The sequence below is a fragment of the Schistocerca nitens genome, chromosome 1 (genome assembly GCF_023898315.1).
Source record: "Schistocerca nitens isolate TAMUIC-IGC-003100 chromosome 1, iqSchNite1.1, whole genome shotgun sequence".
Classification (NCBI taxonomy): domain Eukaryota; kingdom Metazoa; phylum Arthropoda; class Insecta; order Orthoptera; family Acrididae; genus Schistocerca; species Schistocerca nitens.
In genome coordinates, this window is record NC_064614.1 from 170,315,437 (window position 1) to 170,327,518 (window position 12,082).

Sequence of the window (12,082 nt, forward strand, 5' to 3'; positions counted from 1 at the left end):
GGGGGGGGGGGGGGGGGGGTTTCCGGAGTGAAACTCAGACCCAGCACATAGCTTACACTTGAGCAGCGCGAAGAGGTGAGTAGTGCGGCCTCTAGCAGCAACATGATTTGAACCAGGTACCTCTGAGTCAAGTACCACTGCACAAGTTTGTTTCTGTGACCTGGGCTATGTATGAGGGGTAGTCAAAAAGCTTTATCACTACCTTGGTGAACAGATATGAATTTTTGCACTGCACTGCTCTGCTTTGCTTTATTGGCCTCAGATGCATCAACAAAAAATAATTTTATTCCCAATACAACTAGTCTTTGTCTCTAGCAAAAAAAATAAAAAAGATACAACATACGACAGCCAAATTCAATCATCAAATTTCTATTCTGCCACTTCAGTGTTCTGGTACTGTACCATATTTTTCATCTTTTTAATAGTTCCTAACATTACGTTAGTCTTACATTCAAGCTTACACTCACAGGTATTTCCTGTGCCTCCTTACACCAAAAGAACTCCATGTTTTATAACACTTACTTGGACAAAATCTTTAATCCAAGTCTGCTCGGATCATTTTCTTGTTTCACTTTCTTCTTTCGCTTTCTGTTCCTGTTCTTCTTCTTTTTTCTCCTTTCTTCACCTGTATTATCATCTTTGCCCTCTTCAGCAGCATCATCTGACTTCATTTCACATTCATCACCTGCAAAAATTTCTATTTTGACATTTGTTTTCTACTACTGACACACACAAATAACGTTGTGCATGTCCTGCTTAGTGTAGCAGTCATACATAGGTACCAAATATTTCACTAATGGAAATTTCTACTTCAAAAACTTGTAGAAATATGCAACTATACAATCATAGTACATGTAAAATAAATAAATAACAAGTATACATGATTAGTAATATTAATACCAGGTTACAAATATGGAGGAGCATATAGAGAGAAAATATTTACAGGCCACAAATAAAGAATACAAGAATAATTTTTAGTAAATTACTGCAAGGCAAAGCTAAAAGAAATGTTACTGTGGCGCAATGCGTTGTTACTTTCATCATCTCCATGAACCATGAGATAACACTGAGCATGAAGTCAAAATTGTCATCCATCCTTAGATTTACTCATTTTGCTTTTGATGTTCTTTGACTATCACAAGTCTTGATTAATTACAAACAAAGATATTATAAGCAACCAGTTAAATAAACAAGAGGTAAACATGAAAAAGCATTGTCCAGATGAGAGACAGCTTCCCTCTCTGTCCCACATCTAACTGGATTGTTTGTACCACACAAACTGAAGCCCAGAATTCCAGGTCTGGGGAGACTTAGTGGACAGAATGAGAAGGAAAAGTTACTTCTCATCTTGTTCGGCAAGTCTCCCCTGACCTGGGATTCTGGATGACTTTTCTAAACTGTACCCCTTTCCCAAAAACTCCCCAGTCCTTTTCCTTCATTGCTCTTCCTTCCCTTCTCTTCTGAGAAAAGGAGGAGCCAATGGCTCTGAAAGCTTGTAGAGGTTAAACCTTGTGTGTGTGTGTGTGTGTGTGTGTGTGTGTTTGTTTGTTTGTTTTCTCCTGCCACCACTTGGCAAGCAGATTTTTTATCTACCCATTTACATTATATAGTCAACAGCTGATTATCCTTGTTGTTATATCTTTCTAGAGTCACCCAATGACAATACTTCCAATATACTACAGCACCATCAGCAAACAGTCATAGATTGCTGCTCACCCTATCCGTCATGTCATTTATGTAGACAGAAAACAAGAGTGGTTCCATCACACTTCCCTGGTGCACTCCTGACAATACCCCTGCCTCTGTTGAACACTCACTCTCCAGGACATTGTACTGGGTTCTATCACTTAAGATGCCTTTGACCCATTCACATATCTGGGAACCTGTTCCATATGTTTGGAACTTTATTCGGTCAGAAGTAGAGCACTGTGTCAAACTGTTTCTGGAACTTTAGGAATATGGACTCTGCCTGCGGCCCTTCATTCTTGGTTCACAGGATATCAAATGAGAAAAGGGTAAGCTGAGTTTCACATGAGTATTGCTTTCCACATCAGTGCTAATTTGTGGACAGACACTTTCCTGTCCCAATGAAATTTACTACACTCGAACTGAAAATGTGTGCAAGAATTTTGTAGTAAACTGATGTTAAAGATATTGGTCTGCAATTTTGTGGGTCTGTTATATTACCCTTCTTATAGGAATTACTTTTACCTTTTTGCAGTTGCCAGGGACTCTGCACTGGCAACAGATCCATGATAAATGGAATCTAAGCAAAGGGCCAATGCTGAAGAGTACTCTCTGTACAAACAAACTGGGATTTTGTCTAGACCTTGTGACTTAATTTGTTTTCTACTCTTTCAGTTGTTTCTCAACATCAGGAATGTTTATTTCTATGTCCTCCATACACGTCTGTATGATCCTACTGTGTGAGAGATTTTTTAAATGTGAAATGTAAGACTTCAGCTTTCATTGGCTGTCTTCTATTGTCACACCAGTGAGTGACTGGATAGAAGCATTCAACTCGCTTTGTGATTTTATGTAGGACAAGAAATTTTTTTTAATCCCAGCAAGATTCTTTGCTAAGGTATGATGGTGTAAGCTGTATGCTTCGTGCATCGATTTCTCCTACCATTTGCCTGTTGACACTTCCACAGTTTCTTTTGCTGAGAGAGTCCAGCAATATATTTTTCCTCAGCATTTTCCGAATTTTGTTATTTAACTGTGTGTCTTTTCCACCCTTAATTGACTTACTTGCACATACTTCTCCAGAGCATGCTCTTGTTTATTTTTTGTAGTTATCATTCATGGACAACTCCAACAATATTTCTGTCAGTGCCTGAGATGTATTTGTGCTTGTATATATAATTCAATTTTATACATACTGACACTTGTTGGAGCCTTTATACTGTATGAATATAGATCAGTCCTGGCTATAGATCAGTCCTGGCTTCAACAATATGCACTACAGATAAAAATGAAGAGCAGGTAGTTTCTTAGACAAGATACAGTACGAAGATTATCAAGTATATACAACAATTATAAAAACCATACATTATACATATACACTAAAGGAGATACATTAGTGTTTCTTCCACAGATTCTAAGTGAAATAATTCTCATGGATCTGAAAGAAATTAGACAAATATTTGTAACATATTTTCATCTATGATGTAACAACAAACTTGTCACAAAAAAGTACATGAATAATGCACTGAGGGACACATAATTGTTCTTAGGCTATTATAGTACAAGTCATCAAAAGGAAAGGAGTTTATAACACTTATTTATACTGACCACATTACTGTACTAGAGATGTGCAGAAGTCAGATTTTACATAACAGTCCATTGTTTGATATTACCAATAATATATGCAAAAAATGTCTCCACTAAGAAATTTGTCAGTGGAGTAGGAGGAGCTGGCCACCAGCAAATTCTTTAGGGTCTACTTAAACTAAATTTTATTAGCTGAAAACCATTTATGGCTGCTGCCAAGATACGCATAATGTGTGTTCTTGAATAATGGAAACCTTTCTGGCCAAAAAAAGTTACTTTAAATTTGATGTAAAATAAGGGAAAGGCAACTGCTTACCTATGGAGGACTGGTGTGTGACACACAGAAACACACATAGAAAACAGTTAATACGAGCTTTCCAGCTCTTGCTCCTTTTCTAGTAAGAGTACACAAATTCGCACACACAGTGTGTGGTTGTGTGAGTGAATGTGTGTACTCTTGCTACAAAAAGAGCAAGAGCTCGAAACCTAATATTAACTGTTTTCTATTGCATGTTTGTGTGTGCCATGCACCAATCCTCTATAGGTAAGTGGCTGCCTTTCCCCTAGGTTGGTTTGTGGGATTAAAGGGACCAGACTGCTACGGTCATCGGTCCCTGCCTTTCCCCTATTTTATGCATTTTTCCAAACAGGAATTTCAATTTTTGACTTTTGAGTTTTATGAATACTATTCTATTTCTAGTACTCATTCCACACACCGAGCAGTTTGTTTGAGGGGAAAAAAAGTTGTTGCCATTTATGACAAAGTTCATTAGAAAAAAAATATACTGGAAAGCAATATTTAGTATCCCCAGTTCCTCAAATGGGCACCTGCAGCATGTTCTTGAGTTCACACCACAAATAACTAAGATTACCCTCTTTTGGACTCTGAAAATTGAAGTTTGGCTTTATGAGTTACTCCACCAAATGATCCAGTATGACATCATAGAATTTTTATTTTTACATCATCAATGTCTGACATCATCTGCACTTCATATAGAGATTTGTTTAGACACTTCAGCAGTTCTGTCATATGCTCCTCCTAGTTGAATTTATTATTAAGCTGTAATCCCAAATACTTTTTATATCTGCTTGTCATCATATGTTAGGCATGTATTGGGGAAAAACCTCTTACAAGTTCTGAACTGAGACTGTACTTGATATGCTATGCACTTCAATATTTGTATCATCTGCAAACAGAACAAGTATGGCATCTGGCAACGTTACTGATGAAAGGTCATTGATATACACAAGAGAAAGTAAGGGCCCTAAGATGGAACCTCGTGGGACATGACATGTAATTAGTTCCCAGTTCGATGATGACTGATAGATTAATAAAGGACTCTTTCCAACTTCCACCCACAGTTTTCTGTGAGAGTTATACAATTCGAACCATTTTCAGGAATGCTGAAAATAGCGAGCATGGAGGAAAGTTTGAGGGTATAACTTCACCATATTTCAGCCAAGTGGTAAACAACTTAATATATTAATGTATTACAAACAGACTGACAAACAACTGAGCTTTTGGCCAAACGGCCTTTGTCTGAAGTGCACAAAAAACACACACAAATATCACACACTCACCCCGAAAGTGTAGGTATATCGATAGAGACAATAAACAAAATGGTTCAAATGGCTCTGAGCACTATGCGAATCAACTTCTGAGGTCATCAGTCGCCTAGAACTTAGAACTAATTAAACCTAACTAACCTAAGGACATCACACACATCCATGCCCGAGGCAGGATTCGAACCTGCGACCGTAGCAGTCATGGGGTTCCAGACTGAAGCGCCTTTAACCGCACAGCCACACCGGCCGGCACAATAAACACACAAACACAAATTTCAAGCTTTCGCAACCCAAGGTTGCTTCATCAGGAAAGAGGGAAGGAGAGGGACAGATGAAAGGATGTGGGTTTTAAGGGAGAGGGTAAGGAGTCATTCCAATCCCGGGAGCAGGAAAGACTTACCTTAGGCGGACAGGTATACACTCGCACACTTTACGTATGTCTGCCGGTGTCTGTATATGTGCGGATGGGTGTGTGTGTGTGTGTGTGTGTGTGTGTGTGTGTGTGTGTGTGTGTGTGTGTGTGTGTGCGCGCGTGCGCACGCGAGTGTATACCTGTCCTTTTTTCCCTCCAAGGTAAGTCTTTCCGCTCCCAGGATTGGAATGACTCCTTACCCTCTCCCTTAAAACCCTCATCCTTTCGTCTTTCCCTCTCCTTCCCTCTTTCCTGATGAAGCAACCGTGGGTTGCGAAAGCTTGAGATTTGTGTGTGTGTTTGTGTTAGTTATTGTCTCCATCAACGTACCAACGCTTTCGTTTGGTAAGTTACAGAATCTTTGTTTTTAGATATATTTTTCCCACGTGGAATGTTTCCCTCTATTATATTCATATCATTAATTTGAACCCAACAATTATGTTTGTTATTGTCACTGTTGCATTTCGAAATCTTTTCTGTCATCTTACTTTCTCTTTTTGTTTATGCAAGAAGTTTCACTTTGTATTCACCTTCTCCTTTTAAAAGTAATCTACCATACAATTTTATCCTGCAAATATATACTCAATAACAAGTAACTTACTAAAAAAAAAAAAAATTCCGCTTTCAACACTACCGCTGCTATAAAATCCACCGTTCCCAGTTCACAAACAGTTCCTTTCACCTATTAAACAACCATTTCGGCTAGTTCTAACAACTTTCGCTATATTTCCATTTCCGTTTTTCCCACATCACTGATCATTTTTTAGCCACTTCCCACAGGTTTACACGTCATTATTTCTCTGTCAGACAATTGTTAGCCTCATTTTTATAATCTGCCACCACAAAACCACTCCTTTTAATACATTTACACGCAGTTTTTTCGAAATTTTTTCCGAATTTCTCCACCCTTTAATGTGTTTTGGAGGCAACACAACCACCTAACCTTTGTGCACATCGTTGTTAACCAACCTAAGTTCACCACAGGATCAACATAGCTCAGCTTTAACCAACACTTTTTCAACTTTTTTCACACCAGATCTCCAGTTAGTTCACCTTTATCTCTCCCCATATATTTTTATTTTTATTTTCATTTGAGCCTCATGTTACACTTTCCACATTCTAATAACATGTCACCCTCACAACATCCCCACAACAACCCCATTAAGTTTTATTTACATTCCCTCCGCAAACATGCCTTCACCTTAGCCAGATTACGCTCCCATATTTTATTTACTCAGGCTTGTCTGACATTTGGCATTACCCTCAAAGGCCTCACACTTAAAGTTCCCATCTCTGGCTGTAACCCATCTTTCCATCAGTCCCTACACCAGTTCCAAACTGAACAATCCATAGCCCTCACCCGCCTTATCCTTCACCTACACATCAACTCAGCCAATGAACACACCCGTCAGCTCCTACCCTTAAAAAAAGTCCTTAATCTTTCCTCTCCCACATCCACACCAGCTGTTCAGAGCATCCTTCTACAGGCCAACAGCCAATTAGAACAGCATGCCACCCTCTACCTCAAAAAACTATCCAATCTCCTGGTTTCTCACCTCCAGAAACGCAACTCACTCACCCTCCACAACCTTTCCAGTAAACCTCAACCTCCTCTCATTGCACACAGACCCAGTCTCTCCCATCTACTCAATCTCCCACTTCCAGTTCCACTATCCCGAAAACCTCAAAATTCTGATCAACACAATCTAGAACCACAACACCCTAGTTCAGTAGTTAACCTTTCCTCTAAACCTCTCTCCCAATCCGAAACCTCTGTCCTATCCAAAGGCCTCTCCTTCAGCCCTACTCCCAGATTCAACCAAACAGCCCTCGTCAAAGATTTACTGTCCTACACTCATACTCTCTGCTGGAAATATCACTTTGCCACGAAGAAAAATAATCCTGATCCTACTCCTAATGATCCAACTCCCAAGACACTATCCAAATTGAACCCTGCCTGGAACAGTTCCATCCTCCGTCACAGCGGGACCCACCTCCTCTTCCTCAAAATCACCCTCTCCAAACCTTCCAGGAATTTCTCACTTCCAGCCTTGCCTCTCAATCCTTCTTGAAAAACCTTAATCCTACTCCCAACATCACCACAGCTGAAGCCCAAGCTATCCGTGATCTGAAGGCTGACCGATCAATCGTCATTCTTCCGGCGGACAATGGTTCCACGACCGTGGTACTTGATCGTCGGGAGCATGTGGCTGAGGGACTGTGTCAGCTTTCAGACAACACTACATACAAAGTTTGCCAAGGTAATCCCATTCCTGATGTCCAGGCGGAGCTTCAAGGAATCCTCAGAACCTTAGACCCCCTACAAAACCTTTCACCTGACTCCATCAACCTCCTGACCCCACCGACACCCCACACCACTTTCCTAAAATTCACAAACCCAATCATCCCGGTCGCCCCATTGTAGCTGGTTACCAAGCCCCCACAGAACATATCTCTGCCTACATAGATCAACACCTTCAACCCATTACATGCAGTCTCCCTTCCTTCATAAAAGACACCAACCACTTTCTCGAACGCCTGGAATCCTTACCCAATCTGTTACCTCCGGGAACCACTTCCTTATTCACAAATATCCCACACGTCCAGGGCCTCGCTGCGATGGAGCACTTCCTTTCACGCCAATCACCTGCCACCCTACCTAAAACCTCTTTCCTCATTACCTTAGCCAGCTTCATCCTAACTCACAACTTCTTCACTTTCGAAGGTCAGACATACCAACAATTAAAGGGAACAGCTATTGGTACCAGGATGGCCCCCTCGTACGCCAACCTATTTATGGGTCACTCAGAGGAAGCCTTCTTGGTTACCCAGGCCTGCCAAGCCAAAGTTTGGTACTGATTTATGATGACATCTTCATGATCTTGAAGCACAGTGAGAAGAACTCCAGAATTTCCACTCCAAACTCAACTCCTTTGGTTCCATCAGATTCCTCTTGTCCTACTCCAAATCCCATGCCACTTTCCTCGACATTGACCTCCATCTGTCCAATGGCCACCTTCACACATCCGTCCACATCAAACCCACCAACAAGCAACAGTACCTCCATTATGACAGCTGCCACCCATTCCACATCAAATGGTCCCTTCCCTACAGCCTAGGTCTTCGTGGCAAACGAATCTGATCCAGTCCTGAATCCCTGAACCATTACACCAACAACCTGAAAACAGCTTTTGCATCCCGCAACTACCCCCCCGACCTGGTACAGAAGCAAATAACCAGAGCCACTTCCTCTTCCCCCCAAACCCAGAACCTCCCACAGAAGCACCCCAAAAGTGCCCCACTTGTGACAGGATACTTTCCGGGACTGGATCAGACTCTGAATGTGGCTCTCCAGCAGGGATACGACTTCCTCAAATCCTGCCCCGAAATGCGATCTATCCTTCATTAAATCCTCCCCACCCCACCAAGAGTGTCTTTCCGCCGTCCACCTAACCTTCGTAACCTCTTAGTTCATCCCTATGAAATCCCCAAATCACCTTCCCTACCCTCTGGCTCCTACCCTTGTAACCACCCCCGGTGTAAAACCTGTCCCATGCACCCTCCCATCACCACCTACTCCAGTCCTGTGAAGCTTTCTATGTGCGAATGACCAGCAACAAACTGTCCATTCGCATGAACGGACACAGGCAGACAGTGTTTGTTGGTTATGAGGATCACCCTGTGGCTAAACATGCCTTGGTGCACGGCCAGCACATCTTGGCACAGTGTTACACCGTCTGGGTTATCTGGATACTTCCCACTGACACCAACCTATCAGAACTCAGGAGATGGGAACTTGCCCTTCAATATATCCTCTCTTCCCGTTACCCACCAGACCTCAACCTCCGCTAATTTCAAGTTGCTGCTGCTCATACCTCACCTGTCATTCAATAACATCTTTGCCTCTGTACTTCCGCCTCGACTGACATCTCTGCCCAAACTCTTTGCCTTTACATATGTCTGCTTGTGTCTGTATATGTGTGGATGGATATTTATGTGTGTGTGTGCGCGAGTGTATACGTGTCCCTTTTTCCCCCTAAGGTAAATCTTTCCGCTCCCGGGATTGGAATGACTCCTTACCCTCTCCCTTAAAACCCACATCCTTTCGTCTTTCCCTCTCCTTCCCTCTTTCCTGATGAAGCAACCGTGGGTTGCGAAAGCTTGAAATTTGTGTGTGTGTTTGTGTTTGTTATTGTCTCTATCAACATACCAACGCTTTTGTTTGGTAAGTTACATCATGTTTGTTTTTAGATATATATATATCTGTGTGCGACTCAACATGTGTGTTATACGGTGAGCAGCACTATCCTTTTCGTAACACTGTCATTATTACATCTCAGATTTTACTCTGTTTAATATGTTACTAAACTCATAAAAGCAATCTTTAATTAAATTTCTTGGTATTTTATCATAACCATTAAATTTCTCTGATTGCAAAAATGTTATTGTGGATATTACTTTTTCTGGTATATCATCTGCAACATTCATATTATTGAAATTAATTATAATGGATGGTTGGATATACTCCATGGCATCATCTACACTGAGTTTGTCAAGTGCACCACTGCACACATTTGTTCTGCATCTAGCTCCTGTGTGTCTCATAAGCTAGTGTGTTATGCTATATGAGCAGGTCAATCACTGTTGATTATACCTTCTCATATGATTATAAACACAGGGTTGAAACAATAAATAAACTGGTAAAGTAATTATCACCTGACCTGACCAATACTATAGCTTACAAAGGTATCAGAATTTCTGTTTGAAATGTCAATGAAAAATTATATTATAGGAAATGAAAATATTATGATAGTTGCTACACATCATGTAGAGGTTCCTCTATATAGCAAACAGCAACCTATCCTTGTGGTGAGTAGCAATCTATCATTTTCACAGCACTTTTGTTAGGTATTCCAACCTGGACTTTACATTGTTTGAAATGAAAATGAAGGTACATGAAACTGCTGTAACAATCAACAAATGTGTACACATTAGCAACAGAATGTTCACTGGGTGCCAAACTTCCAGATTCACTGTTCCCTTCTTAGATTACGTGGGCAAAAAAGGCAAAAGTACAAAACATGGTAACCCACAGTACATGTTCAATGTATAGGTACAAAGTATGCTTCAAATCAAATTGTCTGAAGAACTGGTGAACTAGTATCAGTAACAAGTACAGTGTTTTCTAGAAGCTCGGATTTGTATTTATAACAGGTTTGGTAGTGTGAATCTCTGTTTAAAAAACAGCTTGACACAGTAACACTGATTAAATATCTAGGTGTAACATTACAAAGTGATATGAAATGGAATGGAATGAGCACATAAGGTCAGTAGTAGGGAAGATAAATGACTGACACTGGTTTATTGGGAGAATTCTAGTAAAATGTAACTCATCTATAAAGGAGACGACATATAAAACTCTAGTTTGAACCATTCTTGAGTACTGCTTAAGTGTTGGGGATTCACATCGGATTAGAATAAAGGAAGACCAGCCGAGGCATGCTGCTAGATTTGTTACCAGTAGGTTCGATCAACCCGCAAGTATTACTGAGATACTGTGTGAACTCAAATGGGAAACCCTGGAGGGACAATGACATTCTTTTTGGGAAAAATTATTGAGAGAATTTAGAGACTGGCATCTGTGGCTAACTGCAGTTCTTCCGCCATCCATGTATACTTCGTGGAAGGATTGCAAGCCAGAGGCATATAGTGAGTCATTTGTCCCTCACTTCAACTGCAAGTGGAACAGGAAAGAATGACCTCCACCATACACCTTACAGCATTCTGCACAGTATATTTGTAGACGTACACTATGAGATCAAAAGTATCCACACATCTCCCCCAAAAATATATGTTTTTCATATTAGGGGCATTGCGCTGCCATCTACTGCCAGGTACTCCATATCAGCAACCTCAGTAGTCATTAGACATCATGAGAGAGCAGAATGGGGCACTCCGTGGAACTCAAGGACTTCGAACGTGGTCAGGTGATTGGGTGTCACTTGTGTCATACATCTGTATGCAAGACTGCCACACTCCTAAACATCCCTAGGTCCACTGTTTCCAATAAGATAGTGCAGTGGAAATATGAAGGGACACGTACAGCACAAAAGCGTACAGGCCGCCCTCATCTGTTGACTGACAGAGACCGCTGACAGTTGAAGAGGGTTGTAATGTGCAATAGGCAGACATCTATCCACACCATCAAACAGGAATTGAGAACTGCATCAGGATCCACTGCAAGTACTATGACACTTAGACCTGAAGTGAGAAAACTTGGATTTCATAGTCGAGCGGCTGCTCATAAACCACACACCATGCCGGTAAAAGCCAAACGACGCCTCGCTTGGTGTAAGGAGCATAAACATTGGACGATTTAACAGTGAAAAAACATTGTGTGGAGGGACGAATCATGGTACACAATGCGGCGATCCGATGGCAGGGTATGTGTACGGTGACTGCCTGGTAAACGTCATCTGCCAGCGTGCGTAGTGCCAACAGTCAAATTTGGAGGCGGTGGTGTTATAGTGTGGTCATGGTTTTCATGGAGGGTTGTTTTGCATGGCACTATCACAGCACAGGCCTACATTGATGTTTAAGCAACTTCTTGCTTCCCACTGTTGAAGAGTGATTCGGGGATGGTGATTGCATCTTTCAATGTGATGAAGCACCTGTTCATAATGCACACCCTGTGGCGGAGTGGTTACATGATAATAACATCCCTGTAATGGACTGGCCTGCAGAGAGTCCTGACCTGAATCCTATAGAACACCTTTGGGATGTTTTGGAACGCCGACTTCTTGCCAGGCATCACCGACCGACATCGATACC

General features: G+C 41.4%; 1 protein-coding gene across 1 annotated transcript in view; it reads right to left on the reverse strand.

Annotated features, from left to right (window-relative positions):
- Nucleotides 1-12,082, reverse strand: part of LOC126244588 (la-related protein 7) — a 103,489-nt gene that overhangs the window by 29,628 nt on the left and 61,779 nt on the right. Inside the window, exon 6 of the mRNA XM_049948252.1 lies at nt 523-685. Coding sequence (XP_049804209.1) covers nt 523-685 — 163 coding nt within the window. The remainder of the gene's footprint in view (nt 1-522; nt 686-12,082) is intronic.